Consider the following 25171-nt stretch of genomic DNA (forward strand, 5'->3'; position numbering starts at 1 on the left):
GGCGGAATAGGTGATGTCCTGGCTGGGCTGGAGTGGGCTAGGAGAAGGGGGAAGGGTTTGGAGCTGGGAGAGGGGAGCTGGGGATGAGATGTGAGGGAGGAATTGCTTGGGGTGAGGGTGCTGAGCCCCTGGTTGCCCAGGTTGCCCAAGGAAGCTGTGGCTGCCCCATCCCTGGCAGTGTCTCAGCCCAGGGTGGATGGGGCTTGGAGCACCCTGGGCTGGGGGAGGGGTCCCTGACCATGGCAGGGGGGGCACTGGGGGGGCTTTGAGGTCCCTCCCCCCAACCCAGGCTGGGGTGCAGTAGCTCCATCTCACACACACTCAGGCTGAGCCCCCTTGGTGGGTATTCTGGGTGTGTGTGGGTCTCCCCAGGACCCATCACGGGCCCATCACCCTCCATGGTTCTTTGGGTGGGTTTCAGCCCTCTGGGTGCAGGGGGTGTTTGGGTTCCCCCAGGCTGTGTGGGGCAGGGCTGGAGCTCTCCTGGGATGGGATGTGTCTCCTCCTTGGGGCTCCTCCTGTTCCTCCCACCCGCCCTGCCCGGACTTCCCCGGGATCCTCAGCACCGCCCGGAGCTGCTCCGGTGGGTCCCGGCTCCATCGGGCTGGGCTGAATCGGGCTGGGGGGTGGAGGAGATTTGTCAGGGCAGCTTCTCCAGCTCCTCTGCAGATGGAGCCCAGGGCTCTCTCTCCTCCATCCCGGGATGGTGTCTGGGGGGAGCCGGGGCTGTGTCCGTGCCGGCAGGGCCAGGGCAAAGGTTTTGCGCTTGCTCTCGGGTGATCTCTAAGGATCTTTTCCAACCTCAGACATCCCGGGATTCTTTCCTCCTCCCGGTGTCTGGCACCGGGTCGGGGCAGAGGTGTGTGGAGGGGGGAGGTTTGGGGCTGGGGGAGAGGGTTTGGACAATGCCAACGCTTCCCCCCCCTTCCCCTTCTCCTCCTCCTCCCCACCCTGGGGCTCCTGGAGGTGGCACTGGGGATGGACGAGCTGGGAGCTCCTGACTTCTGCTGGGGTCTGGGGACATCGGGATGGGGGTGGCCACCCCCCCACCCCCCCTGCATCCTGCATCCCCCCGGGGAGGTGGGGTGGGGGTGGGCAGGGATGCTGCTGGGGAGGGGGCTTTGCCATGGGGGGGACTTGGCACGGGGGGACCGGTCCAGGGGGGAGATGTGGGACATGGGGTGATGAGCCCACGTTTGTAGAGAACTGGAGGTGTCCCCAGAGCCTGCATGGACCCCTGGGTGAGGGATGGGGCTGAGGAACCTCTGGAGCAGTGGCCAACAACTGAGGTGAGTGTGGGCAGGGGCTGGGGGGCTGGAGACACCCCACAGATAATGGGATGGGTGTTGGGACAGCCCTAGGGGTGGAGGATGGGGGACAGCCATGGGTGAAGGCTTGGGGACCTCATGGGTGGGGATTGGGAGACATCCATGGGGGGAGGAATAGGGACCCCCAAGGGTGGAGGATGGGGGACCCTCTGGGTGGAGGCTGAACCCTCATGGGTGCAGCCAGCAGCAGCAGTAGGGGGATGACACCAGGGGTCACCTTCGTGCTGGGCAGGGGGGATGCATGGTGCAGAGTCTCACAGTCTCACCCCATAGCTCCCATGGGGCTGCAGGGTGAAGCTGGGGAACAAGGGGACATCCCAGCTCCGTCCTCCTCCTTCTCTTCTTCCTCCTCCTTCTCTTCTTCCTCCTCCTTCTCTTTCCCTCCCCCCCTCCTCCTTTTCCTTTTCCTTTTCCTTTTCCTTTTCCTTTTCCTTTTCCTTTTCCTTTTCCTTTTCCTTTTCCTTTTCCTTTTCCTTTTCCTTTTCCTTTTCCTTTTCCTTTTCCTTTTCCTTTTCCTTTTCCTCCTAATTCTCCTCCTCCTCCTCCTCCTCCTCCTCCTCCTCCTCCTCCTCCTCCTCCTCCTCCTCCTCCTCCTCCTCCTCCTCCTCCTCCTCCTCCTCCTCCTCCTCCTCCTCCTCCACCTCCTCCTCCACCTCCTCTTCCACCCTCCTCATCCTCATCATCATTCTCCTCCTTCTCATCATCCTCATCCTCCTCCTCCTCCCCAGCAGCGGCCGGTGGGGCACTGGTCGGTGGCAGAGGTGGGGTCCTGGCTGGCAGCCCGTGGCTGGGCCGGGGACCTGGTGGAGGTGGCCCGGGACCACCACGTTTCGGGCCGGGTTCTGCTGCGGGTGACAGAGGGGACCCTGCAGCGCATGGGGGTGACCCCGGGGGGCCGGCGCCGGGACCTCCTGCGGGACGTCCTGAGGCTGCGGCTGCAGCAGGAGCTGCGGGACCTGCTGAGCATCGCTGCGGGTGAGCCATCCCCGCACGGCCCGGGGACACGGGGGGCGGTGGGCGCCCGGGCTGGGCGGTGCTCAGCGTCACCTCTGTCCCCAGAGTGAAGATGGTGTCCCCAGGGATGTCCCGGGACCCGCCAGAGGGAAGGTGGCACCGGGAGAGGAGGGAGCAGCGGCTGGGACCGAGCCCTGGAGGCAGGAGCGGGGCTGGAGGGAGCCCTGAGGTCACCGTGTGTCCCCCGGAGCCCCGAGGTCACCGTGTGTCCCCCAAAGCCCTGAAGTCACCGTGTGTCCCCTGGAGGAGCCCCGAGGTCACCGTGTGTCCCCCAAAGCCCTGAAGTCACCGTGTGTCCCCTGGAGGAGCCCCGAGGTCACCGTGTGTCCCCCAAAGCCCTGAAGTCACCGTGTGTCCCCTGGAGGAGCCCCGAGGTCACCGTGTGTCCCCCAAAGCCCTGAAGTCACCGTGTGTCCCCTGGAGGAGCCCCGAGGTCACCGTGTGTCCCCCAAAGCCCTAAGGGCACCGTGTGTCCCCAGAGCCCCGAGGTCACCATGTGTCCCCCAAAGCCCTGAGGTCACCGTGTGTCCCCTGGAGGAGCCCCGAGGTCACCATGTGTCCCCCAAAGCCCCGAGGTCACCGTGTGTCCCCCAAAGCCCTGAGGTCACCGTGTGTCCCCTGGAGGAGCCCTGAGGTCACCGTGTGTTCCCTGGAGGAGCCCAGACATGGTGGTGCCAGCCAGCAAGGCGAGGTGGCCACCGGGCATGGGGTGCCACCCCTTGGAGGTGGCTGTCGCTGATGCCACCCAACCCGAGTGGCCACCCGAGGGCTCTGACTGCCTTGGGCAAGCTGGGCTGGGGCACACGGGCCCTGCAGGGCTCCTGTGGCAACCAGGCTGGAAAAAGGGCTGAGCCCCAGGGATGGGGCACAGGAACCTCCCCCTGTGTCCATCCATGGGGCAGAGGCTTTGGGGTGCAGGATGGGGCCCTCAATGGCTGCCCCTGGGTGGGGAGGAGCAGAGCACAGCATGGAGCAGGGTGCTGGGCATCCAGAAACCCCTTCCTGGGAAGGACACAGGGCTCCCAGAGCTCATCCCACCCCAGCACCTCCACACACCTTCAGTCCCCTCCTGGGGCACCCAGCAGATCCTGGCTCTTCCTGGCCCCAACCTGGTGGCCAAGTGGCAAGAAGGGAGCCAAGGACAAGTCAGGAAGGTCCCCAACATCCATGGGATCATCCATGTGCTGGGCACTGCTGAGGCTGCACCCCCAGTCCTGGGGTCAGTTCTGGGCCCCTCAGGAGCAGAAGGAGATGGAGGGGCTGGAGAGTGTCCAGAGAAGGGAATGGAGCTGGGGAAGGGGCTGGAGAAGATGGAGAAGGGTCTGGAGAAGTTGTGAGGAGCATCTGAGGGAGCTGTGGGTGCTGATCCTGGAGCAGAGGAGGCTGAGGGGAGACCTTGTGGCTCTCTGCAAGCCCCTGAGAGGAGGTTGGAGCCAGGGGGGGTCGGGCTCTGCTCCCAAGGAAGAAGGGATGGGACAAGAGGAACTTTTGGCACACCTCAAGTTGTGCCAGGGGAGGTTTAGGTTGGAGCTGGGGAAGAATTTCTGCCTGGAAAGGGTTGTCAGGGCCTGGCCCAGGCTGCCCAGGGCAGGGCTGGAGTCCCCATCATGCCTGGAGGGGTTTCAGAGCAAGCCCTGGGGATGTGGGGATGAGGGACATGGGGCAGGGGTGCTGGGGAAAGGTTGGACTCCATCACCTTCAAGGTCTTCTTCTCCATCCCAAAGGATTTCCTGGTTCCATTGGGACCCAGGGGGTTTCACTGTGAGCTTCCTGGCAGGGGGGGATTGGATGAGGGACTTTGGAGAAGGGTCTGGAGGGTTGGGATGAGGGGGAAGGGTTTGCAGCTGCAGCAAGGGAGATGGAAGGAGATCTTGGGGAGGGAGAAATGTGTAGGTCTCTGCCCCCATGGTGTTAATGAGCACCCTCCCCATCACTGTGTTAATTATTGACAGAGGAGGCCTTGGGCAGTTTGCTCTCTGCTCTCCTGAGCTCTGCTCTTGGCCCAGAACGGGGCCACTTTCATTCCATTGTTTTGCTCCTCCCTCGTGCTCAGCTGTTGCTGTTTCTCAGAAATCAGAGCTCTTCTTGGAGAGGGTTTCAGCAGCCCCTGGAACCCACAGTGCTGCCCAGGCTCCTCTGGGTTTCCACCCCCACAACAAACTCCTTCTCTTTGCTGGGCTCCAAACTTCATCCTCCAGAGCCCTCCCCAGGATGGAGGCTGCCAAGAGGCACCACTTGGGCAGAGATCCCAGCAGGAACCAGCCAGGAGCTCAAAGCCCCTCGAGTGGAGCTTGGGGCTCAGAGCTTCTCCCCAGGGGTTTGCTTTGGCTTGGAAGGGACCTTCCAGAAGGGACTTGGTGCTGTGTGAGGTGGAATAAAGGAAGGAGGTTCAGAGCTGAAGCTTCACGTCCGTGTGTGAGGGAACCCTACAGAGCCCTGGACACCAGGACCACCCCCCTGTCCCCTGTCCCCAAGGTCCCACCTCACCAGAGCATCCCAGAGCTGGCCAGGGGGCTCTGGGGAGCTGGGAGCTGCCCTGGCCAGGCAGGAGAAGGCAGAGAGAGGGGGCAGGGGCCATCCTGCCCCACAGCCCCATGGAGGGATGGAGAGCAGCCCTGAGGAGAAGGTTGGGAGCTCTGAGGGAAGAGACAGGGACCTGGAGAAGCTGGAGAAGGGGACCCATGGGGACCTCCTGAGATCCAACGAGGCCAAGGGGAGGTTCCTGCACCTGGGTCAGGGCAACCCCCACTATCAGCACAGGCTGGGGGGAAGGGTGGAGAGAACCCCTTAGAGCCCCTTCCAGTGCCTGAAAGGCTCCAGGAAAGCTGGGGAGGGACTTGGGACAAGGGCCTGGAGGGATGGGAGCCTGCGAGGGGGAAGGGTTTGCAGCTGGGAGAGGGGAGATGGAGAGGAGATCTTGGGCAGGGAGGGAGGGAAGGAGAAATTCTTTAACTTGAGGGTGCTGAGCCCCTGGCTGCCCAAGCTGGCTTCAAAACTGTGCCTGGGGGAGCTGGCAAGAAGCCACCCCAGCGGGTTTGGGATCCTGGTGTGGATTCCCTGAGAGCTGCTGATGCCTGGGGAGGTGCTGGCTCAGCCCCAGCCCTGCCTGCAGCTCCTCAGTTTCACTTTCACCCTCTGGGCAGAGCAAGTCCTGATTTCCAGGAAGGCAGCTGAGCTCCTGCCTGTCATCAGGGGGGGACTCGGGGACTTCATCAGAGAGGGACTGAGCTGGGCTGAGCCCAGTCTGGAGCTGCTGGAGGAGAAGGTAGGACCTTGGGGATGAGCTCTGGGGCTGGGGGGTCAGCACAGAGCAGGGATCTGCTTGGTCTCCTGCTTCTGATTTCCTGGGTTTCCCCTTTGCTGAGACCGGATGGAGAGCAGCCCCCAGGAGCTGGGCTGGGGGGGAAGGAGAAGCTCAACAAGGGCCAAGACCCCCGAGCACCTTCCAGTGCCTGAAGGGGCTCCAGGAAAGCTGGGGAGGGACTTGGGACAAGGGCCTGGAGGGATGGGAGCCTGCGAGGGGGAAGGGTTTGCAGCTGGGAGAGGGGAGATGGAGAGGAGATCTTGGGCAGGGAGGGAGGGAGGCAGAAATGGTTTGGTTGGACTTGGTGATCTCCAAGGTCCTTTCCAGCCATGAGCATTCTGTGATTCTCAGGTGTGGGACATGGGTTAGTGGTGGCCTGGAATAAGGTGATGTCCTGGCTGGGCTGGAGTGGGCTAGGAGAAGGGGGAAGGGTTTGGAGCTGGGAGAGGGGAGCTGGGGATGAGATGTGAGGGAGGAATTGCTTGGGGTGAGGGTGCTGAGCCCCTGGTTGCCCAGGTTGCCCAAGGAAGCTGTGGCTGCCCCATCCCTGGCAGTGTCTCAGCCCAGGTTGGATGGGGCTTGGAGCACCCTGGGCTGGGGGAGGGGTCCCTGACCATGGCAGGGGGGGCACTGGGGGGGCTTTGAGGTCCCTTCCCACCCAAAGCAGTCTAGCAATGGCAGACGCTCATGGCAATGGATGTTTCTTTTGATTTCCCATTTGTAAGTTCAACTCTGAAGCTGAGTGTGTGTCCCAGGAACAACACAGACACGCCAAAGGATTTCTCACCTCAGCCTCGGCGCACCGTGGGCTGCAAGACTGGGAGATGCTGGGAAGTGACTTGAATTCCTTCATCAGCGGGCACGTGGAGAAGACGTGTGAGGATCTGAAGAGACAAAGTATAATCAAGGACATGGAAGAGACTTTCCGAGCCAGGGAGCCTTCGGGTCAGCCCAAAGCCAAGTCAGGGGCCAGCGACTCCAAAGCCAACGAAGCCGTCGCAAACCAAGAGTTCCTCCGCTTGCTCAAGCGCCTCGGCCTAGAAGGTGCCTACCCAAGGAAAATGGGGACAGAAGCTTTCCACATCATCTGCAGCACATCTTTACGTGACGGCCAGCCCAGCAGGGACCACGAGCTGCCCCTTTTCTTCCTGCAGAAGCTTTTAACCGTGGATTACCGGGTGAGGTACCTGACGTGCAAGGACGAGAGCGACCCGGGACGCGCGCCCGTGCCGACCCCCCCCAAGCAGGAGCGCCGATTCTCGGGTGACTTTGAGGAGCTTTTCAATGATCTGGAGGAGGAGGCCCCCGACTCTGCCAGCGGGGAGAGTCACGTGCACCCCATGGACATCCAGATGGCCCTTTTCCATTGCGCGGACGATTTCATGAGGCCGTACATGACGATGAAGCTCGCGTTCTGCCAGTTCGCTCTGCCCCTCCTGGTACCCAACCCCTGCACCTCCCAGATCGAATTTCCCCTCTGGTCCCTCAGCCAGATTAAGAAGAGCTGGAAAGGGGCCGAGAAGTCGGCAAAGGGGGCCCAAACCAAGAGTTACAACAACAAACTCATTTGCCAGGCAGAGACGCCCATCGTGTCCTTCACACGCATCGGCAGCTCTCCCAGCTCTTCCAAGTCTCAGATCCTCAACGCTCTCCTGAGCAAACAGAAGCACGACACTTTTTTCCACCGACATTGCAAGAGCAGCACCAGAGACTGCTTGCTGATGAAAGGGCTGGTGGAGATCTCCTGGTACTGTCCCCGGGGCAGCGACGACGACAGCTTTGACCGCTGCGTCGCCTTCTGTAACCTGCGCGGAGACGCCAGGGAGCACGAGAAGCAGATGCGCTTCCTACGGGAGATCTCGGCGGTGAACGTGGTTTTCCTGTCCGAGTCCAGCCAGAGCGACCCGAAAGGGAAGAAAATTCTAGAGGAGCTGTGGCAGTCGCAGAGGCCTTTGGTTTGTCTTTTCACGGAGAAAGAGAAGGTGGCAGCTGGCAGATCCAGCCAAATCCTCAGGATCGCTGTCAAGAACAGGAACGAAGCGGAATTAATGGCTGAGCTGACAAAAACCATCAGGGATCTCCTGGAAGGCTCCAGCACCGTTCTCAGCCTCGACGCTTGCACGGAGAAAGCTCGCGAGCACGGCTTCTTGGTCGACGAAGACACGGAGGCTTGTGTGACAGCTAAAGAGGAGGCAAAGGCGCTGGTGGAGCTGCTCAAGAGAGAGAAGTTGGCTGAGATCAAGTCCCACCTGCTGCCGCTTCAAGGCAAACTCTGGTACTCGTGGTGCAAAAAGGACAAAGAGCTCACTCGGCTGCAGGAAAAGAGGAACAGGAGCATCGAGCATCACCGGAGCCAAATTGAAGCTCAGAAGCTGGCAATAAGGAGACAGCAACGAGAGAAAGCGTTCCCCCTCAACCCCCTGATGAGATCCATCCTCAGCTTTCTCCAGTCCCAGCCAGCAGACACCAAGAAATACTTCCTGCAGTGGATGAAGGTCTTCACAGACGACCTGTCCTCCGATCGCCTCGACCAGCTGAAGAGACAGTATCACCAGCTCTGGTCTGAGATCCTGGCAATGAAGAAAAGCGGTGAAAAGAGCAGCCTGAAGGACCTGTTGGTGAGCGAGCTGGATCAGCTCTCGGAGGAAATCAACAACTCCTCCATCGGCCTGGAGCACATTCTGAGAGAGGTCGGGCAGATTTATGAAGCTGTGGAATCCATGGACTCCGAGAGTAAATGTGTTGTCAAACTCCCCGAAATTGCAGCTGATCTGATGCTCTCAGGGTACCCCGTGGAGCTGATGGACGGGGACGCTTCCTACGTGCCTCTGCGATGGGTGGGAGCCATCTTTGAGAGATTAATTGAGAAGCTGGGGGACAAACGAGTCTTTGTTCTTTCTGTGCTGGGCATCCAGAGCACGGGGAAGTCAACCCTGCTGAACGCCATGTTTGGTCTGCAGTTTAACGTCAGCGCGGGGAGATGCACCCGGGGAGCCTTCATGCAGCTGATCAGGCTGGAGGAGAAACTGCAGCGGGATCTGGACTTTGACTACATGCTGGTGGTCGACACGGAGGGACTTCGGGCCATCGAGATGGCCAATAAACAGTCCTTTCACCACGACAACGAGCTGGCCACCTTTGTCATCGGCATCGGCAACGTGACCCTGATCAACATCTTTGGAGAGAACCCTTCCGAAATGCAGGACGTCCTGCAGATTGCTGTGCAGGCTTTTCTGAGGATGAGGCAAGTGAACCTCTCTCCGAGCTGCCTCTTTGTGCACCAGAACGTGGGAGAAATCACCGCCAAGGAGCAGAACATGGAAGGACGAAGACGTCTGCAGCAAAAGCTGGATGAAATGACTGTGATAGCTGCCCAGCAGGAGTTCTGTGACGTCCGCAGCTTCAGCGAGGTCATCCGCTTCGATGTCAACACCCACGTTCACTACTTTGCTCACCTCTGGGAAGGAAACCCCCCAATGGCACCACCCAACCCCACCTACAGCCAGAACGTCCAGGAACTGAAGAGCAAAATCCTCCAAGCTGCCAAGAAGGAGTCGCAGGGCAGCGTCTTGAGGCTCTCCGGCTTGAAAGTCCGAATCAGCGACCTCTGGAATGCTCTGCGGAACGAGAACTTCATCTTCAGCTTCAAGAACTCCCTGGAGATTGCCGCATACAATAACCTGGAGGCCGCCTTCAGTCACTGGAGCTGGCAGCTGAGGAGTCACATCTTGGACTTGCAAATGAAGCTGACCAATAAGATTCAGAACGGGGAGTTGCAGAAGGTCACCTTGGGCGACCTTGAGCAGCTGGTGCGGGGGAAAAGCGATGCCATCGACAAGGACATGGAAAAGTATTTCAGTGAAGACAAGGACCATGAGATCCTGATCCAGTGGAGAAAAAGCATGGAGCTGAAGCTGAAAGAACTGAAAGCCTCTCTTCTTTCTGAAACCCGAAAGAAGTGTGAGAATCTCATTGAGCTGAGGAAGAACCAGTGTAAACTGGATGAAAGGAAGTCCAAATACGAAGACGAGCTCCTGAAAAGGAGCAGGCAGTTGGCTCTGCAGCTGAAAGGCCAGAGCCTAAGTGAAAAACAGCTGAGAGACAACTTTCTTTCCCTCTGGGCACTCTGGATTGCTGAAGTCTCCTCCACTGCCTCCCCTCTGGAAAAGGTGGATATCGATGTGGAAATAGAAGATGTCCTTCTGGAGCACTTTAAGGAGCCCAACTTCCTCGAGCGGATCCGGGAATTCCCCCGCCACAAAGCGTTTGCTGTTGACTTGGAGAGACACATTGCTGTGAAAAAGCCCAACTCCATGCTTGAGAGAGGTTGGAGGAGTTTAAAGAAATCAGTGGGCTACAATGATCTGGATGCTGCAGAGGGAAACACAATCACCAGCATCACCCAGAGCGTCATAGAGCGTGTGAAGGCAAACATTGATAGGAAGGAAAAGGAGAAAAGGGATTTCAGTAGGAGTTTCATTCATGAAATACTAAATGAGGTCAAGACGGGCATGAGCTCTGTCCCGAGCACTGCAAGATACACTTTTAACAAAGATTACAAGATCGATTTATCTCTGTTCCTGTGCAGCATGGCAGCAGGAAGGTTTAAAGACATGCACGCGGCGTTCGAGAGAGCAAACAATCCAACTGTCTACCTGGAGAGCAAGAGAGAAGATTTCTTTAGGTGCTTCCAGATTTCCTGCCAAGGTTGTCCCAGCTCTTGACCAGGAGATCTACAAGACAGCTCTGAGGATAGCTGAGAGCATGCAAGATGATGTCCCAGATTTCAAGAGCTCCATTCCCTTCTCTGGACACTCTCCAGCCCCTCCATCTCCTTCTGCTCCTGAGAGGCCCAGAACTGACCCCAGGATTGGGGGTGCAGCCTCACTAAATTCCCAGCCACTCTCCCAAGTTCCCCAGGAACTTCTGGAGGAGAATCATCACTTTCTGCCCTGGGACATCTCCCCAGGGGCACCCTGAGCTCCCACCAGTCTGTTCCTCTCCCTTCAGCCCTGTGCCGCCTCCCTTGTTCCCTTCCCTCCTCATCCCTGCTCTGTGACCCCAGAGGGTCATGGCTCCACTCAGTCCTTGCAGGAAGCCAGGGAGGGGTTTCCAAGGACGTTCTTCCCCAATCCCAGGCTAAATCTGGTGTCTGTGGTCTCCTGCCCGGGGTCTGCAGCCACCCAGAGCCGCTTACCTCTTGTGCACAGGGATCAGGAGAGGATCACCCTGCTTAGCACCCAGAGCTCCTGGTGATGGACAGAGGCTTCCCCAGGACAGAACCTAAATCCTGACGTGGTCACCACGGTCACACTGCTGCCACCACACCCCTGGGGACACCCGGCCTCAGCCTTCTCCTTCTCATCCTGGTGTGGTTGGGATGAGCTGGGTTGAAGGAGGCCAGGAGCCCAGGAGGAGGGAGGGGGTTGAGTGAAACCAGCACAGAATCCCCTGTGGGATGGGTGGGAAGGGACCTTAAAGCTCATCTGGTTCCAACAACACCTCTGCCCAACCCCAGGGTGCTCCAAGCCCCATCCAACCCGGGTTGGTTCCAGGGATGGGGCAGCCACAGCTTCCTTGGGCAACCCGGGCAACCAGGGGCTCAGCACCCTCACCCCAAGCAATTCCTCCCTCCCTGCCCAAGATCTCCTCTCCATCTCAAGGGGGATTCCTGTGCAGGTGACACTACAGGAGCTTTTTTCCACCCCAAGCAGAGCTACTCCCCATCCCCCCCAAAAAAGGGGACAGAGACCTTTAAAAGGCTTGGAAAATTTTATTGTTGAGTGAACTTCTCATAGTTTGGTTGAAACACAATAAATATTTCAGTAATAGCATTGAACAGCCTGGAAGTCAAACCCACTGCAGTGCCTCAATTCCCTGCCACAGGACACCAGTGAAGGGACAAAGGGGTCCCTGGGATGGTGGCCCTGCCAGGACTACCCTGCAGTGCCAGGACCACCCCTCAGGGCCAGGACAACCCCTCAGGGCCAGGCTGCTCCAGGTTCTGGGGGAAGCAGACCCATGGGGAGGGCTGGCAGAGCATCCCCAGGCCGCTCCTCAGGGAAGGGATGGAACCAAACCCCCACCAGCACAAGCACCAGAAGTGTCTTTCCCTGCATCGTTCCACAGCCCCAGGAAGCAGGAGACCACCAGGTCTCCAGCCCAGAGGTTGGTGACAAGATCAGGCTGCAGAGCCCCATCAGTGCCTCCAGATTTGTTTCTAGAAGGAAAGCACCAACTCCTTCCTCACCCTGCCCAGGAGGAGATGGACACAGCTCTTGGGAGATGCTCTGAAGGGTTGAGAGCTCATCCCTGCCCTGCTCTTCTACCAGGAGGCTGGGGAGCTGGGATTGTTTCCCAAACCACTTGGATGCAGGGGTTGAGTCTGCAAAGCTCCAGCTCCCACACCTCTCTGGGTTGGGTTTGGTGCTGCTGTGCCCTCAGGTGCAGGGTCACAGAGTGATCCAGTGGCTCAGAAGACCAGAGCCAAAACCACAGCCCAAACCAGGCTGGGGACCTCCACCCTCCTCCTGCAGAGGAGCTGCCACCAGCACAACCTGGACCAGCACCCAAACCAGTGTCTGCTGCACCTGAAAACCCAAGGGACAGAAGCAGCTCAGCCTGAGATGCTGCTGGGGGGAACGGGGCAGAACTGGAGCCCAGCACCAGCTCCTGCCAAAGCCACCCCAGGTACCACTCTCAGACCCACAGCACCCTGGAGGGCGAGCAGCAAATTTCACCAAGATCCTCCTGGGGCAGGGACATCCCAACCATCTCCTTGGAGTCTGTCCTGGGGACCTCCAGCTCGGGTCTGGCCACAGCTGGATAGGCAAAAGGGTCTTCTACAAACTACCAGGGACCTTTTCCAGAGGCAGAGAGGTCAGTGTAGCACCCGTTGTCACCAGGTCCCCCCAGGAGCAGCCTCCACGTCCCCTCAGCCACTGCTTTGACACAGCAGAGCGAGGTAGACGTGGAGAAGAGGGGACAGAAAGGGACAGAAGTGGAGAGAAGTGGAGAGAAGGGGACAGAAAGGGACAGAAGGGGACAGAAGTGGAGAGAAGGGGACAGAAGGGGACAGAAGGGGACAGAAGGCTGCTCCAGGGAAGCTCCTGCAGGTTTTGGAGGGAAACAGAACCCCCCTGGCAGAGCTTTGCCTTCAGCTGAGGTGACCCCAGCTCAGTTTGTCAGCACACAAAAGTAAAAAGATCTGAGCTGGTCTCCAAAAAGCTTCTCCAGGGACGTGCCAGGGGTGTCAGCAGAGCTGAAGGGCTTTGCTAGGACTGAGCTGACGGAGCTCAGGAGAGCTCAGACTCCAACCTGCTCCCAGCTCTGTTCAAGGAGCCCCAATCACGTTCCCCACTTCCAGCATTCTGTTCTCTGGCTCTGCCAAAGCCACCAGGAGCAGGGGGTTGGTGGTGAGGAGAGGAGGAACGAGATGGAAAAGGCTCAGCTATGGCTGGGGGGTCCCCAGGCTCCCACAAACTCCTCCATCAGAGCAGTAGTTGGTCACCTCCTCCCAACACACCAGGACCTGCCCGGGGCCCAAGCCAGGACACCAACACCTCCAGGGGGTCTTCAAGGTCTCTGCCCCTCCCTCAACAGCTTGGTTTGGTTGGTTTTTTTTTTCCTTTCTCTCTGCATGGAGATAAAATGTGCAAAGCAGCTGCAGGGAAGCCTCAGACCCTGCTCACCAACTCCGTGGGCCCATCAGTAATGAAGAAATGATGAACACTGTCCCAGACATGAGCTGCCCAGCCTCCCACCACCAGGACTGAGTCCACCCAGCCCATCCCAGGGACCAACCACCCCCAGATGCTCTCAGTGAGGAAGGAGAACATTTATTCCCAAGATGAAATTAAATTTATTCTCATCAGCAGTTTGTTCCTCAGCATGCTGCACCCCAGCAGGGTGAGATGGTTTGTTTTGTTTCTCCTCCCTGCCCAGGATCTGGGAGCAGAAATCATTTCTAACACCTCAAATGAAAAACCAAACCCAACCCAACCCATCTCTGCAGCAGCTCGAGGGGGGAACAGCCTCACAGCATCCCCCAGCTCAGCCCTGCTCCCTCCTCACCCTTCCCCGTGGCACTGGTGCCACGCCAGCCTATGCTCCAGCACTGATTTGGAGATTATTTTTCTAGCTTCAAGGTGCAATAATTTAAGGCACCAAAAACCCAGGACTCTCCAGAGCTAAAGCCTGTGCAGGGAGGAAGCTCTTCCAGTTGTGGGGTTTTGTGGTTTTGTTTTTTTTCCTTAGGGTCACCTTTCTCCTGCAGCACAACTCTCTGGCAGGGTTGGAGAGGGGAAGCCCTGCTTCCACATGCTCCCAACTTCACAAGGAGGGTTCCAGGCTTTGGGGAAGCCCATGGCTAGCTGAGACAGCAGACAGACAGACAGACAGACAGACAGAGTGTTACCAACACAAAAGGACAGCCTAAGATTTAAGATCAACTTCTGGCAGCAAGTCAGAAACTCAAGCACAGCCCAGCTCGCCCAGGCTTGGGTTGCTTGGGGTTTTTTTTTTTGCTTGTTTGTTTTCTGTACAAGGTCAGCAGAATATAGATATAGGAGCAAGCTACTTTATTCAACTGGAAAACCCTTTTTTTTCTCCCCAAATCAGCCACCCTCTTGTGGCAGCCATGCAGACACAAGGAAGACCCCTCCCAGCTGGCTCCTGCCAGGGTGTACCATGAGCTGGGCTCAGGGTTTCAATGTCTCTGCACAAGAAGAATTCCAATTTACAAAGAAAAAAAACCCAAACCAAAACGACAACAAAAAAGCAAAATTAAAAAAAAAATTAAAAAAAAAAAAGAGAAGCAAAATAAAAAGAAAGCTTTAAATAGTAGCTACACACTGGAAGGTTTCCCTTCAAGGTTGTGACCCAGCTTCAAGGAACCCACCTGGATCAGCAGTGAGGGTGTAAGTGAGTTTTGTTCCCATGGTAATTTAAAAATAAAACTTCCACCTGCAGAATCTGCTTGTGCTTGTTGGCTTCCGGATGCAGCCTTTCCAGAGCCTGGCTTTTAGCTGCACTCTTCATTCAAGCACAGCTCATCCATTAAACAGAAGTGAACCAGAAAAGGAAATCAGCATTCAGGCTTCACCACCCCACTCTGAAACTCCAATCATGAAAACAAAACGAAAGATAAAAATCAACCAATGCAAACATGAGGCTTTCCCAAACGGACAGTAAACAAAATACATCCCTGGATGAGACATGCAAGCCCTCGAGGAGGCTGGGCTTTTTGAAAGGAAAAGGGATATTTGGACCAGACACAGGCACACACACATGTCTGTGAGCTTCCTGAAGGTGCACACCAAGAACCAGAGCAGCACCAAGCAGTGGGTTTGTTGGCTGCTGGGGATGGGGAAGGGCTGAGCCTGGGCTGCATGCAAGGACCCAGCAGAGCTGGGCTGGAGCAGCCCTGGCAGGCTGAGGGGGGTCAGGCAGGATGGGGGAAGCCACTTTCTGCTGCCCTGGGGAGCCCAGAGCCCACTCCTGGGCAGGGAACACACCCAGGCTGTGTGGAACGTGGTTGAGATGTGGTCCCAGGTCCCCATAGCACAGCAGAAGCTGCTTTACCCACTTGTAACAGGAAACTGAACCCTGATTTTCTAAGCTCCTCAAGTATGATATTATTAGAAGGTTTGTGTGTTGTTGGGCTTTGTTTTTCACTCTTGAAAAAAAAAAAAAAAATGGTGCAAGTCTTTGCCCAAACTGAGTGCAGGAAGGCAGGACAGAACGTGGGAGGGCTGTCACCTCCTGCTCCCTACGTACCAGCCCAGGGAAAGGCTGTCCAGCAGATCAGGGAGAGAGAAGAAACTCCCCCCTGTCCCTACCAGCCTTTCCACTGGGATTGGGTGACAGCTCAAGATGCTTTGCTCGGGTAAAGCCATTCCCATCCCCACCAGCTTCACCTGAGCAAGAGCTGGAGCCTGAGGTTGCCCCGGGGAACATTCAGCTGGTCTCAATCTACAGTAACATGACCCACAAGCCCACCAGTTTCACCCCAAAACCACAAGCTTGCACTCCTCCAGGAGCAGGGGGGGCTGCCCAGCACCAGCCCTGCCCCGGCTGCACCGGGTCCCCTGCGGGCTTTGTCCCGATGTCTTCTCCAGAGGGAAGGTTTAGATCCGTGGGGATGGTGGGAGGTTATTTACAGGGATTTTTGCAGCAGTTATTGTTATTTACAGATCTGCCCCAGCCCGCAGCCCCCTCTGCTCCTCCTCTGCTCCTAGTCAGTCCGGGGTGGGCTTCTTCAGGGAGAAGGGCCGGATGTTGAAGTGCCTGCTGAGCTGGCTCACCTGGGGACAAGGCAGAGAACAGCACCAGGTCAGGCAGGCTCAGAGAGGGGAGAAAGGAAGCAGGCAGAACAACAGGGTCTGGAAAGCCAGCAAACCCCCCAGCACCTTCCTGAACCCTCTCCCACCCCACCCCACCCTGAAGGTCTGGACCACGGGTTCTGCTTTGTGTGTGTGGGACAGCCAGGTTGTGCTCACCCTGCCTGCACCACCTGAAAATGCTGCTGGGAGGGCTGGAGCAGCTCTGCTCTGGAGCCAGGCTGAGAGACTTGGGGGTGTTGAGGCTGGAGAAGAGAAGGCTGCACCGGGGAGACCTTAGAGCACCTTCCAGTGCCTGAAGGGGCTCCAGGAAAGCTGGGAGGGACTTGGGACAAGGGCCTGGAGGGATGGGAGCCTGCGAGGGGGAAGGGTTTGCAGCTGGGAGAGGGGAGATGGAGAGGAGATCTTGGGCAGGGAGGGAGGGAGGGAGAAATGGTTTGGTTGGACTTGGTGATCTCCAAGGTCCTTTCCAGCCATGAGCATTCTGTGATTCTCAGGTGTGGGACATGGGTTAGTGGTGGCCTGGAATAAGGTGATGTCCTGGCTGGGCTGGAGTGGGCTAGGAGAAGGGGGAAGGGTTTGGAGCTGGGAGAGGGGAGCTGGGGATGAGATGTGAGGGAGGAATTGCTTGGGGTGAGGGTGCTGAGCCCCTGGTTGCCCAGGTTGCCCAAGGAAGCTGTGGCTGCCCCATCCCTGGCAGTGTCTCAGCCCAGGTTGGATGGGGCTTGGAGCACCCTGGGCTGGGGGAGGGGGCCCTGACCATGGCAGGGGTTGGACCTTGATGATCTTTAAGGTCCTTCCAACCCAAAACCTGTGGAATTAGGTGACTTTTAAGGTCTCTTCCCACCCAAGCCAGTCTGGGATTCACAATTCAAGCTCCATGGCAGTGACCACAAGGACACAGGGGGGTTACAGAGCAGAGGAGCTCAGCCCCAGGTCTGGGACACTCAGCCCCCTTTTTCACCAGGCTTTGGGAGAAGGTTTTGCTGCCTCTTTAAAGGACATGAGGAAACCAGAGAGGACTGAGAGGCAGAGCAGGAACCCATCTGTCAGGCAGGGCTCAGGCTGGAGGGGTGGTTGTGGCACTGAGCCCTGGAGCCATCACTGCAGAGCCAGAAGCAGGGGTGCTGAGCAGCCCCAGGGGCTGAGCTGGGCAGAGACTTTGCTCCTCATCTTCAGCTCCCAAATTGAGAAGCAGTGTGGGATGGTGGCCCAGCTGTGGAGACTCAAAAAGGCTCTTCAGCTCAAAGTTTCCTTTTATCCTGAAGAGGAGACTGCACAGATGGAGCCATGGAAAGAGGGGGAGTAAGAACACAAGCTTAGGGGAGCAGAAGAGGGAGAAGATGAGGGCAGGGCTGGTCCAGCTGGGATTACACTGCCTGCTCAGCCCCATCTCCAGCTGCACCTCCCAGCCCCAATTTATTGAAGCTCCTTATCCACCCAAATCCCTCCTGCACAGGCTTATTGCACTAATTGGAAAGTCAAGCTTCTTGGGTGTAATTCCAGTTCAGACTGGAGACTCCACATCAGAGCTTCCCAAGGAGGGTGGCAGCAGACACAGGGGACATCACTGTCCCTCACCCTCGTTCCTCAGCAGCTTCCTGGGGTGTTTCTAACAGGATGTGGTCTCTGAGTTTGTTTTCTCTCTCAATCCAGACTCAGGAATCAGGGTGAGCTGGCTGAAGAGCACAGGAGGAAAGTGTCCCCTGGAGCTCTCCACACCCTTGCAGCTGCAGTGTCCCCATGTGCCCTGGCAGGGATATCTCCTCTCCATCCTGGCTCTCCCAGTGCCTCCAGCACAGAGCATGTCAGAGAGGCCAGAGATCAAACCCATCACCCAAAGTAACACCAACAGCAGTCTCACTTTTCCCATGAAAATTCCCCAATTAAGCACTCCTGACCTGGGTGTGGACACAGCATCTGCTGCCCTGCTGGAGCCACCCTTCCTCCCAGCACCCCAGGCTGTGGGGCACCCACCCTGCTCCCCAAGCTGCAACCCCTGCCAGGGGGAGTCACAACACAGCATGAGATGCATGAGATTCCATCAGCCCTGGTAGGACAGCCCCTGGCACAACACCTCAGCTTTGTTCCAAACCCATGGGACAGCTCAAGTTTTGCATCCTCACAAGCAGGAGGAGAAATTCAGATTGGGTGTGAGGAACAAGCTGTGTCCCATGAGGGCAGTGGAGCTCAGGGGTTGCCCAGGGAGGTGTTTGGGGCCTCATCCCTGGAGATGTTCAAGGTGAGGCTTGAGGAGGCTCTGAGCACCCTGATCTGGGTGAGGGTGTCCCTGATACTGCAGGGCTGGGACTGGGGGAGCTTTAGGGGTCCCTTCCCACCCAATCTGTTCTATGATTCTGTGAGAGCCTGGTGCTCCCAGGTGTTCACAGGGACATTCCTGGCTTTCAGCTCCAAAAACCAGCAGAACACAAGCACCAGTTTCAATACTTTAAGGGGACTTCTGAGAAAGATGGGGAGGGACCTTGGGCAAGAGCTTGGAGTGATGGGCTGAGGGCTGAGGGTTCTAAACTGGAAGAGGGGAGATGGAGAGGAGACAGAAGGAAGAAATTGTTTAGGATGAGGGTGGTGAGAGCCCCAACACTGCCAGGGATGGGGCAGCCACAGCTTTCAGGTTGCCCAAGAAAGCTGTGGCTGCCTCATCCCTGGCAGTGTTGAAGGTTGGATGGGGCTTGGAGCACCCTGGGCTGGGGGAGGGGTCCCTGCCCATGGCAGGGGGCTTGGGTGGTCTTTGTGGTCTCTTCCCACGCAGCCCAGCCTGGGACTCTCAGTTCCCTGAAGCAGAAGACAACCTGGAGCCCAGAAGAGGCAACACCAAGAGAGCCTCAGCCCTCCCAAAGCCAAACCATGACAAACCCACCCCCTTCCCAGGACTCTGGGAAGCCCTTGCTCAGAGCAGACAGTTCACCTACCACCACCACCCCGTAGTGGATGTGTGCCAGGGTGAGCAGAGCAGTCAGGAGGTGGAGCAGCAGAGTCTCACTGTTGGGCACCAAGCCTGACACCACCAGGAGCAGCACAGCAGCAATGGGAAGCAGCATCCAGTTGAGGGGCTGGCACCGGGTGCTGCTCATCTGACAGACAATCAGCTGGCACTGCAGGAAGGGAGAGGGAGTCAGAGCTGCACCCAGCACCCACTCTTCATCTAAGGGTTCATATAAAATGCCTGCAATTGTCCAGGCCTCACAGGGACCTGACAGAAGCTATCACAGAATGCTTGTCTCTGTTAAAGCTAAGAAGCTGGTTAGGTAGTCACCACCAGGGGAAATCTATCAGTGCTAAACTGGTAACTACAGTGACCTGGAGCTAAGAAACAGAACACGTTATGGGCTTGGCTGGGGACTGCAGAAATGCACATGCCTGGAGAGGAAGAGGTGAAGAGTTTACCCAGAGAAAAACCTTTGCTTCATGTTTACTTCATCCCCACGACCAGCACCAGGAGACACAAGGCAGGCACAGGAGGGAGCAGATGATGGGAATGACCTCTGGGGTGTCATTGGAATATGAAGGAGAAGTAGGTGATGCATATGCACAGGGGGGTTGTGAAACCTGATGAATATGTAACACCTCAGTGTGCAGAACAAAAGCCTAATTGAGAGACTGGTGCACAGGGATTCCAGAGGAATTATCCCAACACTGAATTAACATACCCCTCTCCATAACTTCCCAAGTTGCAGAGTTGTTTTCTGCAAGCCCAGAGCTGAGCTGGGACAGTCCCACCCATCACAGCCACCCCCACACAGCTGAACCCAGGCTTCACCCTTGGGATCCTTCCTTGTGTTAAAATCCCCATGGGACACAGAGAGCAAAGCCCTGCAGGGCAGGCAGGTGATATGGAAATGTCCATCAAGGGCATCTTTAAAAGTTAAAGAAGGTCCCTTGACCTGACTGAGCTGTACCAGTGTCATCTGCCAAGCAGCAGTGTGAGCAGCTGGACCCTGCTGGAGCCACTCCAGAGGTTCTGGAGCTGCTGGGAGGGCTGGAGCAGCTCTGCTCTGGAGCCAGGCTGAGAGAGTTGGGGGTGTTGAGGCTGGAGAAGAGAAGGCTGCACCGGGGAGACCTTAGAGCACCTTCCAGTGCCTGAAGGGGCTCCAGGAAAGCTGGGGAGGGACTGGGGACAAGGGCCTGGAGGGATGGGAGCCTGCGAGGGGGAAGGGTTTGCAGCTGGGAGAGGGGAGATGGAGAGGAGATCTTGGGCAGGGAGAGAAGGAGGGAGGGAGAAATGGTTTGGTTGGACTTGGTGATCTCCAAGGTCCTTTCCAGCCATGAGCATTCTGTGATTCTCAGGTGTGGGACATGGGTTAGTGGTGGCCTGGAATAAGGTGATGTCCTGGCTGGGCTGGAGTGGGCTAGGAGAAGGGGGAAGGGTTTGGAGCTGGGAGAGGGGAGCTGGGGATGAGATGTGAGGGAGGAATTCCTTGGGGTGAGGGTGCTGAGCCCCTGGGTGTCCAGGTTGCCCAAGGAAGCTGTGGCTGCCCCATCCCTGGCAGTGTCTCAGCCCAGGTTGGATGGGGCTTGGAGCACCCTGGGCTGGGGGAGGGGGCCCTGATCATGGCAGGGGTTGGACCTTGATGATCTTTAAGGTCCTTCCAACCCAAACCCTGTGGAATTTCCATGATTCTGTGACCCATGGCACAACCACATGCCTGAGATGAGGATCACAGGCACCTTTGTTCAGGTCTCAAAACAAAAATGCAAAATGCACCTAAATTGGATTTTGACAAAATCCTCAGTCTCCCATCTTTAGTTCATCCCCCAAAAATCAGGCATTAGTGTTTGTTAGCACTTTGCTACTACCAAGAGAGGGTGGATGTGTGTGCAAAACCACACTCAGTGGAAGTAATTCTCAGTGTCTCCAGAGTGAGATGCAGCACAAGAACACAGACCCCCAAGCTCTGCCTACTTCCCTGTTTGCTCTTAAAATCACAGGAAAATAGAAATGCTGCTAAATTAATAATTAAAAAAATTAATCATTCCACCAACTACTCTGGAGCAGAGGAGGCTGAGGGGAGACCTTGTGGCTCTCTGCAAGCCCCTGAGAGGAGGTTGGAGCCAGGGGGGGTCGGGCTCTGCTCCCAAGGAAGAAGGGATGGGACAAGAGGAACTTTTGGCACACCTCAAGTTGTGCCAGGGGAGGTTTAGGTTGGAGCTGGGGAAGAATTTCTGCCTGGAAAGGGTTGTCAGGGCCTGGCCCAGGCTGCCCAGGGCAGGGCTGGAGTCCCCATCATGCCTGGAGGGGTTTCAGAGCAAGCCCTGGGGATGTGGGGATGAGGGACATGGGGCAGGGCTGGGGGAAGGGTTGGACTCCATCACCTCCGAGGTCTTTTCCAACAACAATTCCATCATTCTGTGTTCCTTCTTTCCTCATATCTAAGCAGCTCCTTCTCTTCCTACCTCCCACGTGTCCCAGACTTTACACTCCCCAGGGATCAAGTGGAGCAGAGAGCAAAAGGCACTTACAGAAATGTTAGCAAAGGCTGTTCCAACCATGAAATAGAAGAGCCTGGGATGAACCTCCAAGATGTCTGTTGGGGACATGAAGATCCAAGTGGTGCTGAGCAGGAACAGCAGCACTGGGGATACCAGTGGCAGCATGATCTCATACAGAGAGTGGTGCTTCAAGGTGTTATTTTTATAGGCCCTGAAAGGGAAGGGAAAAAATGAAAATACCTGGAACCAAAGGGTGCCCAGGGAGGTGTTTGGGGCCTCATCCCTGGAGATGTTCAAGGTGAGGCTTGAGGAGGCTCTGAGCACCCTGATCTGGGTGAGGGTGTCCCTGATACTGCAGGGCTGGGACTGGGGGAGCTTTAGGGGTCCCTTCCCACCCAAACTGTTCTAGGATTTGAAGAAATACCTGGTGGTCCCTGCCTTCAGGAGAGGGCACCAAGACCTCCTGGGCCTTTCTGCTCCTCAGAAGTGCTGATGTCAGTCACCCATGGTCAGAGGAGGAGTGTGCACACCTGCACTGGTACCCCAAACCCCTAAACCCCCAGACCCCAGAAGCACAGAGGCACTTGGTCATCTGCCTTTCTGGGTTGGCACCAACAGGACCAACCTGAGGAAGCTGAGAGCCCTTCTGCAGGACCCTGCCAGCCCAGTCCTCCCAGTGCACCCTGCAAACTGGGACACTGGTGTGTCAGAGTCTGGTAACAGTCATCTAAAAACAACAGAGCTGGGGAAGGGGAAGGGTCTGGAGCTCAAGTCTCCTGAGGAGCATCTGAGGGAGCTGTGGGTGCTGATCCTGGAGCAGAGGAGGCTGAGGGGAGACCTTGTGGCTCTCTGCAACCCCCTGAGAGGAGGTTGGAGCCAGGGGAGGTCGGGCTCTGCTCCCAAGGAAGAAGGGATGGGACAAGAGGAACTTTTGGCACACCTCAAGTTGTGCCAGGGGAGGTTTAGGTTGGAGCTGGGGAAGAATTTCTGCCTGGAAAGGGTTGTCAGGGCCTGGCCCAGGCTGCCCAGGGCAGGGCTGGAGTCCCCATCATGCCTGGAGGGGTTTCAGAGCAACCCCTGAGGATGTGGGGATGAGGGACATGGGGCAGGGGTGCTGGGGAAGGGTTGGACTCCATCACCACCAAGGTCTTTCCCAACCAAACCCACTCTGGGACTCCTGAAGAACTCAAGTTCTAAGAGGCTCTGGGGGCTCTTGCAAAGGTTCTGGTGCAGGGAGGGGACCCCAGGACACAGACACTCACTTGTAGAAGTTATAGAGGCTCATGGGCAGCGTCACAGTGAGGGCACAAGCTGGAAGAGAGAGAGCCCCATTACTGCCCAGGCCTGAGGGAGACCATCACCTGCAGCCCAGAGAGGGCAGCTGGGTGAGCTCTGCTGGTTTTATGTATGTTTATATTTATATTTATATTTATATTTATATTTATATTTATATTTATATTTATATTTATATTTATATTTATATTTATATTCATACAGCACCTATCACCATACTGATAAACATTCTTTGGAACCACTCTGACAGTGTTGGGTGCAACACAGGCAGCTCTGGGGTTGCACCCAAGAATACCTGAGCACACTGAGGAGTAGGTGCTCCTAACTCTGCTCCCAGAGCTGTAATTACAGCCAGGTCTGCCAGAGATGAAAAGATGTCTCAGCTCGAAGAGGCTGCACTAAGCAGCCTGCTGTTGGGCTTCTTTTTTATAAAGAGTTGTGGAGTTTAATTATAACACTGCCCTTAATGAGACATGAGGCAAGTTCTGACTCCAGGAGTAACAGGGCTGTGCAGCTTCCAGGCTTCCTCACAGAGCCCATTTGCTGCTTCTCCCACTGTGAGCAAAGAGTCTGAGTTCTCATTGTGCAAAACAAAACAAAACAAAAAAACCCAACAACAACCCCAAAACCTTTTGTTATTTAACTTGACAAATGAGACAGAGTCTAAATAACTCTGAAGACACTGAGACCTCAGTGGGGAACATCACTCAGGCTGCTGAGAGTCTCTCCCAACTCCTTCCATGTCCATCCAGCAGGAGGTTGTTTTGGCAGAGCTGTAAATATCCCTGATTTTAATAACCCAGTGCAGAAAGCCAGGCCAGGGAGACATCCTGCTCCAGTCTCCACATGGGAAAGGTGCATTAGTTATTTATCTGTGCATTAGTTATTCACCTGTGCAGTCAGTCCCACAGCTGCCAAAGCAAAGCTCAGGTTAAGTGAGGTGCAAGCACTGGGTTGGAGACAGAATGACCTGAAACTGAGCAGTTCCCAGGGAGCCCTAAAGGGAGGGACAGGGACTCAGAAAAATGAAAACTGGAACTTCTGAATAAGGCACAGGAAGCACAGACAGCTCTGCCTGGCTAAGCTTCACCTGATATATTCCCCCCCTTTTGTGGTGGCTTGTTCTGAGGGACCCCTGGAGAGAAAGGCTGGGGTTTGGCTGGAATTGCACTGATTTTGGGCTACACACAGTGCTCTGTTCCCTTGCTCAGAGCCAGGCAGAGCAGAGTTAACTCCTCCAAAGTGACCAAGGAGAAGAAAACAAAACTTTGAACTGCTGGGAAAGCAGAGGCTGCAAGAACCCCCTCCATTATTTGCTTCCAGAACAGCCCAGAGGAGCTCCCAGGGAGGCCAACAGAACAGCAGGACCATGTAATTGAGACATGGGGTGCAGTGAAAAGGTGGAGTTTAAAAGACAGGCTTCAACATGGAGCTTCTTACCAATAATCATTGCAGTGAATAGGTCTCTATATAAGAAATTAAACAGGAAAGGTGCATACCAGGCCTCAACTCCCACAATGGCTGTCACTATGTAGACAATTGAAATGGTCTGGAAGAGAGCAGAGGAGAAAGAAGGGGTGAGGAACCAGCCAGGCAGGTCTGGCAGCACCCACTGCCAGCTGCAGGGGAAGGCAGCTCTGTGTGCTCTGAGCTACCTGATGTTCACATCTTCCCACCAGCAGGAAGGAGAAAAAATAATAAAAACAAAACCACAAACATCCCATGTTATGAGACCAGATGTAATAACTGGAGTAGGTGTTGAGAAAAACACAACCAGGAGCTGCTCCTCACTGCAGGAGCAAAGATGTCCTACAGCTGGAACTGGTGATGTGCTGGTGAGAGAGGACAAGAGAGCTGGGGAAGGGGCTGGAGAAGATGGAGAAGGGTGTGGAGAAGTTGTGAGGAGCATCTGAGGGAGCTGTGGGTGCTGATCCTGGAGCAGAGGAGGCTGAGGGGAGACCTTGTGGCTCTCTGCAAGCCCCTGAGAGGAGGTTGGAGCCAGGGGGGGTCGGGCTCTGCTCCCAAGGAAGAAGGGATGGGACAAGAGGAACTTTTGGCACACCTCAAGTTGTGCCAGGGGAGGTTTAGGTTGGAGCTGGGGAAGAATTTCTGCCTGGAAAGGGTTGTCAGGGCCTGGCCCAGGCTGCCCAGGGCAGGGCTGGAGTCCCCATCATGCCTGGAGGGGTTTCAGAGCAAGCCCTGGGGATGTGGGGATGAGGGACATGGGGCGGGGGTGCTGGGGAAGGGTTGGACCTCCAAGGTCACCTCCAAGGTCTTCCCCAACCAAACCCAAATCTGGGACTCCTGAAGCACCAGAGGTTTTACACCATAAGCTGCAGTGACCCTGGAGGGTTTGTCCAGGGACTCATTCTGATCCATCTGCTGAAGCAGTTCCAGGGGGAGGGCTCACAGGAGACATTTCAGGGTCACTAGTGACCCCGAGC

At 56.5% G+C, this 25171-nt stretch overlaps 3 protein-coding genes across 4 annotated transcripts in view; 2 read left to right on the forward strand and 1 right to left on the reverse strand.

Moving 5' to 3' along the window:
* The first annotated feature begins 544 nt into the window (after positions 1-544).
* On the forward strand, positions 545-2392 carry LOC115600368 (protein aveugle-like). Its single transcript, XM_030468817.1, has 4 exons — positions 545-583; positions 807-859; positions 1203-1289; positions 2057-2392. Exons 3-4 carry the CDS (start codon positions 1230-1232, stop codon positions 2390-2392), a joined length of 396 nt encoding a protein of 131 aa, XP_030324677.1. The 5' UTR covers positions 545-583; positions 807-859; positions 1203-1229.
* Positions 2393-4944: 2552 nt separating this feature from the next.
* Positions 4945-10965, forward strand: LOC103537658 (interferon-induced very large GTPase 1-like). The gene is given in 4 exon segments (XM_030468818.1): positions 4945-5074; positions 5486-5607; positions 6372-10354; positions 10356-10965. Coding segments are annotated over 4 exon segments (4506 nt in total). The 3' UTR covers positions 10627-10965.
* Positions 10966-12204: 1239 nt separating this feature from the next.
* Positions 12205-25171, reverse strand: part of SELENOI (selenoprotein I) — a 35396-nt gene continuing 22429 nt past the window's right edge. The window contains exons 6-10 of one of the 2 annotated variants that reach the window (XM_030468806.1): positions 24168-24276; positions 22697-22745; positions 21465-21645; positions 18917-19099; positions 12205-15950 (exon numbers count right to left, since the gene is read on the reverse strand). In XM_030468806.1, coding sequence (XP_030324666.1) covers positions 15834-15950; positions 18917-19099; positions 21465-21645; positions 22697-22745; positions 24168-24276 — 639 coding nt within the window. In that variant the 3' untranslated portion in view covers positions 12205-15833. The remainder of the gene's footprint in view (positions 15951-18916; positions 19100-21464; positions 21646-22696; positions 22746-24167; positions 24277-25171) is intronic. The other variant, XM_030468807.1, reaches the window with a different exon arrangement.

This window comes from Calypte anna, unplaced genomic scaffold (genome assembly GCF_003957555.1).
Source record: "Calypte anna isolate BGI_N300 unplaced genomic scaffold, bCalAnn1_v1.p scaffold_86_arrow_ctg1, whole genome shotgun sequence".
In the NCBI taxonomy this organism is placed as follows: Eukaryota; Metazoa; Chordata; class Aves; order Apodiformes; family Trochilidae; genus Calypte; species Calypte anna.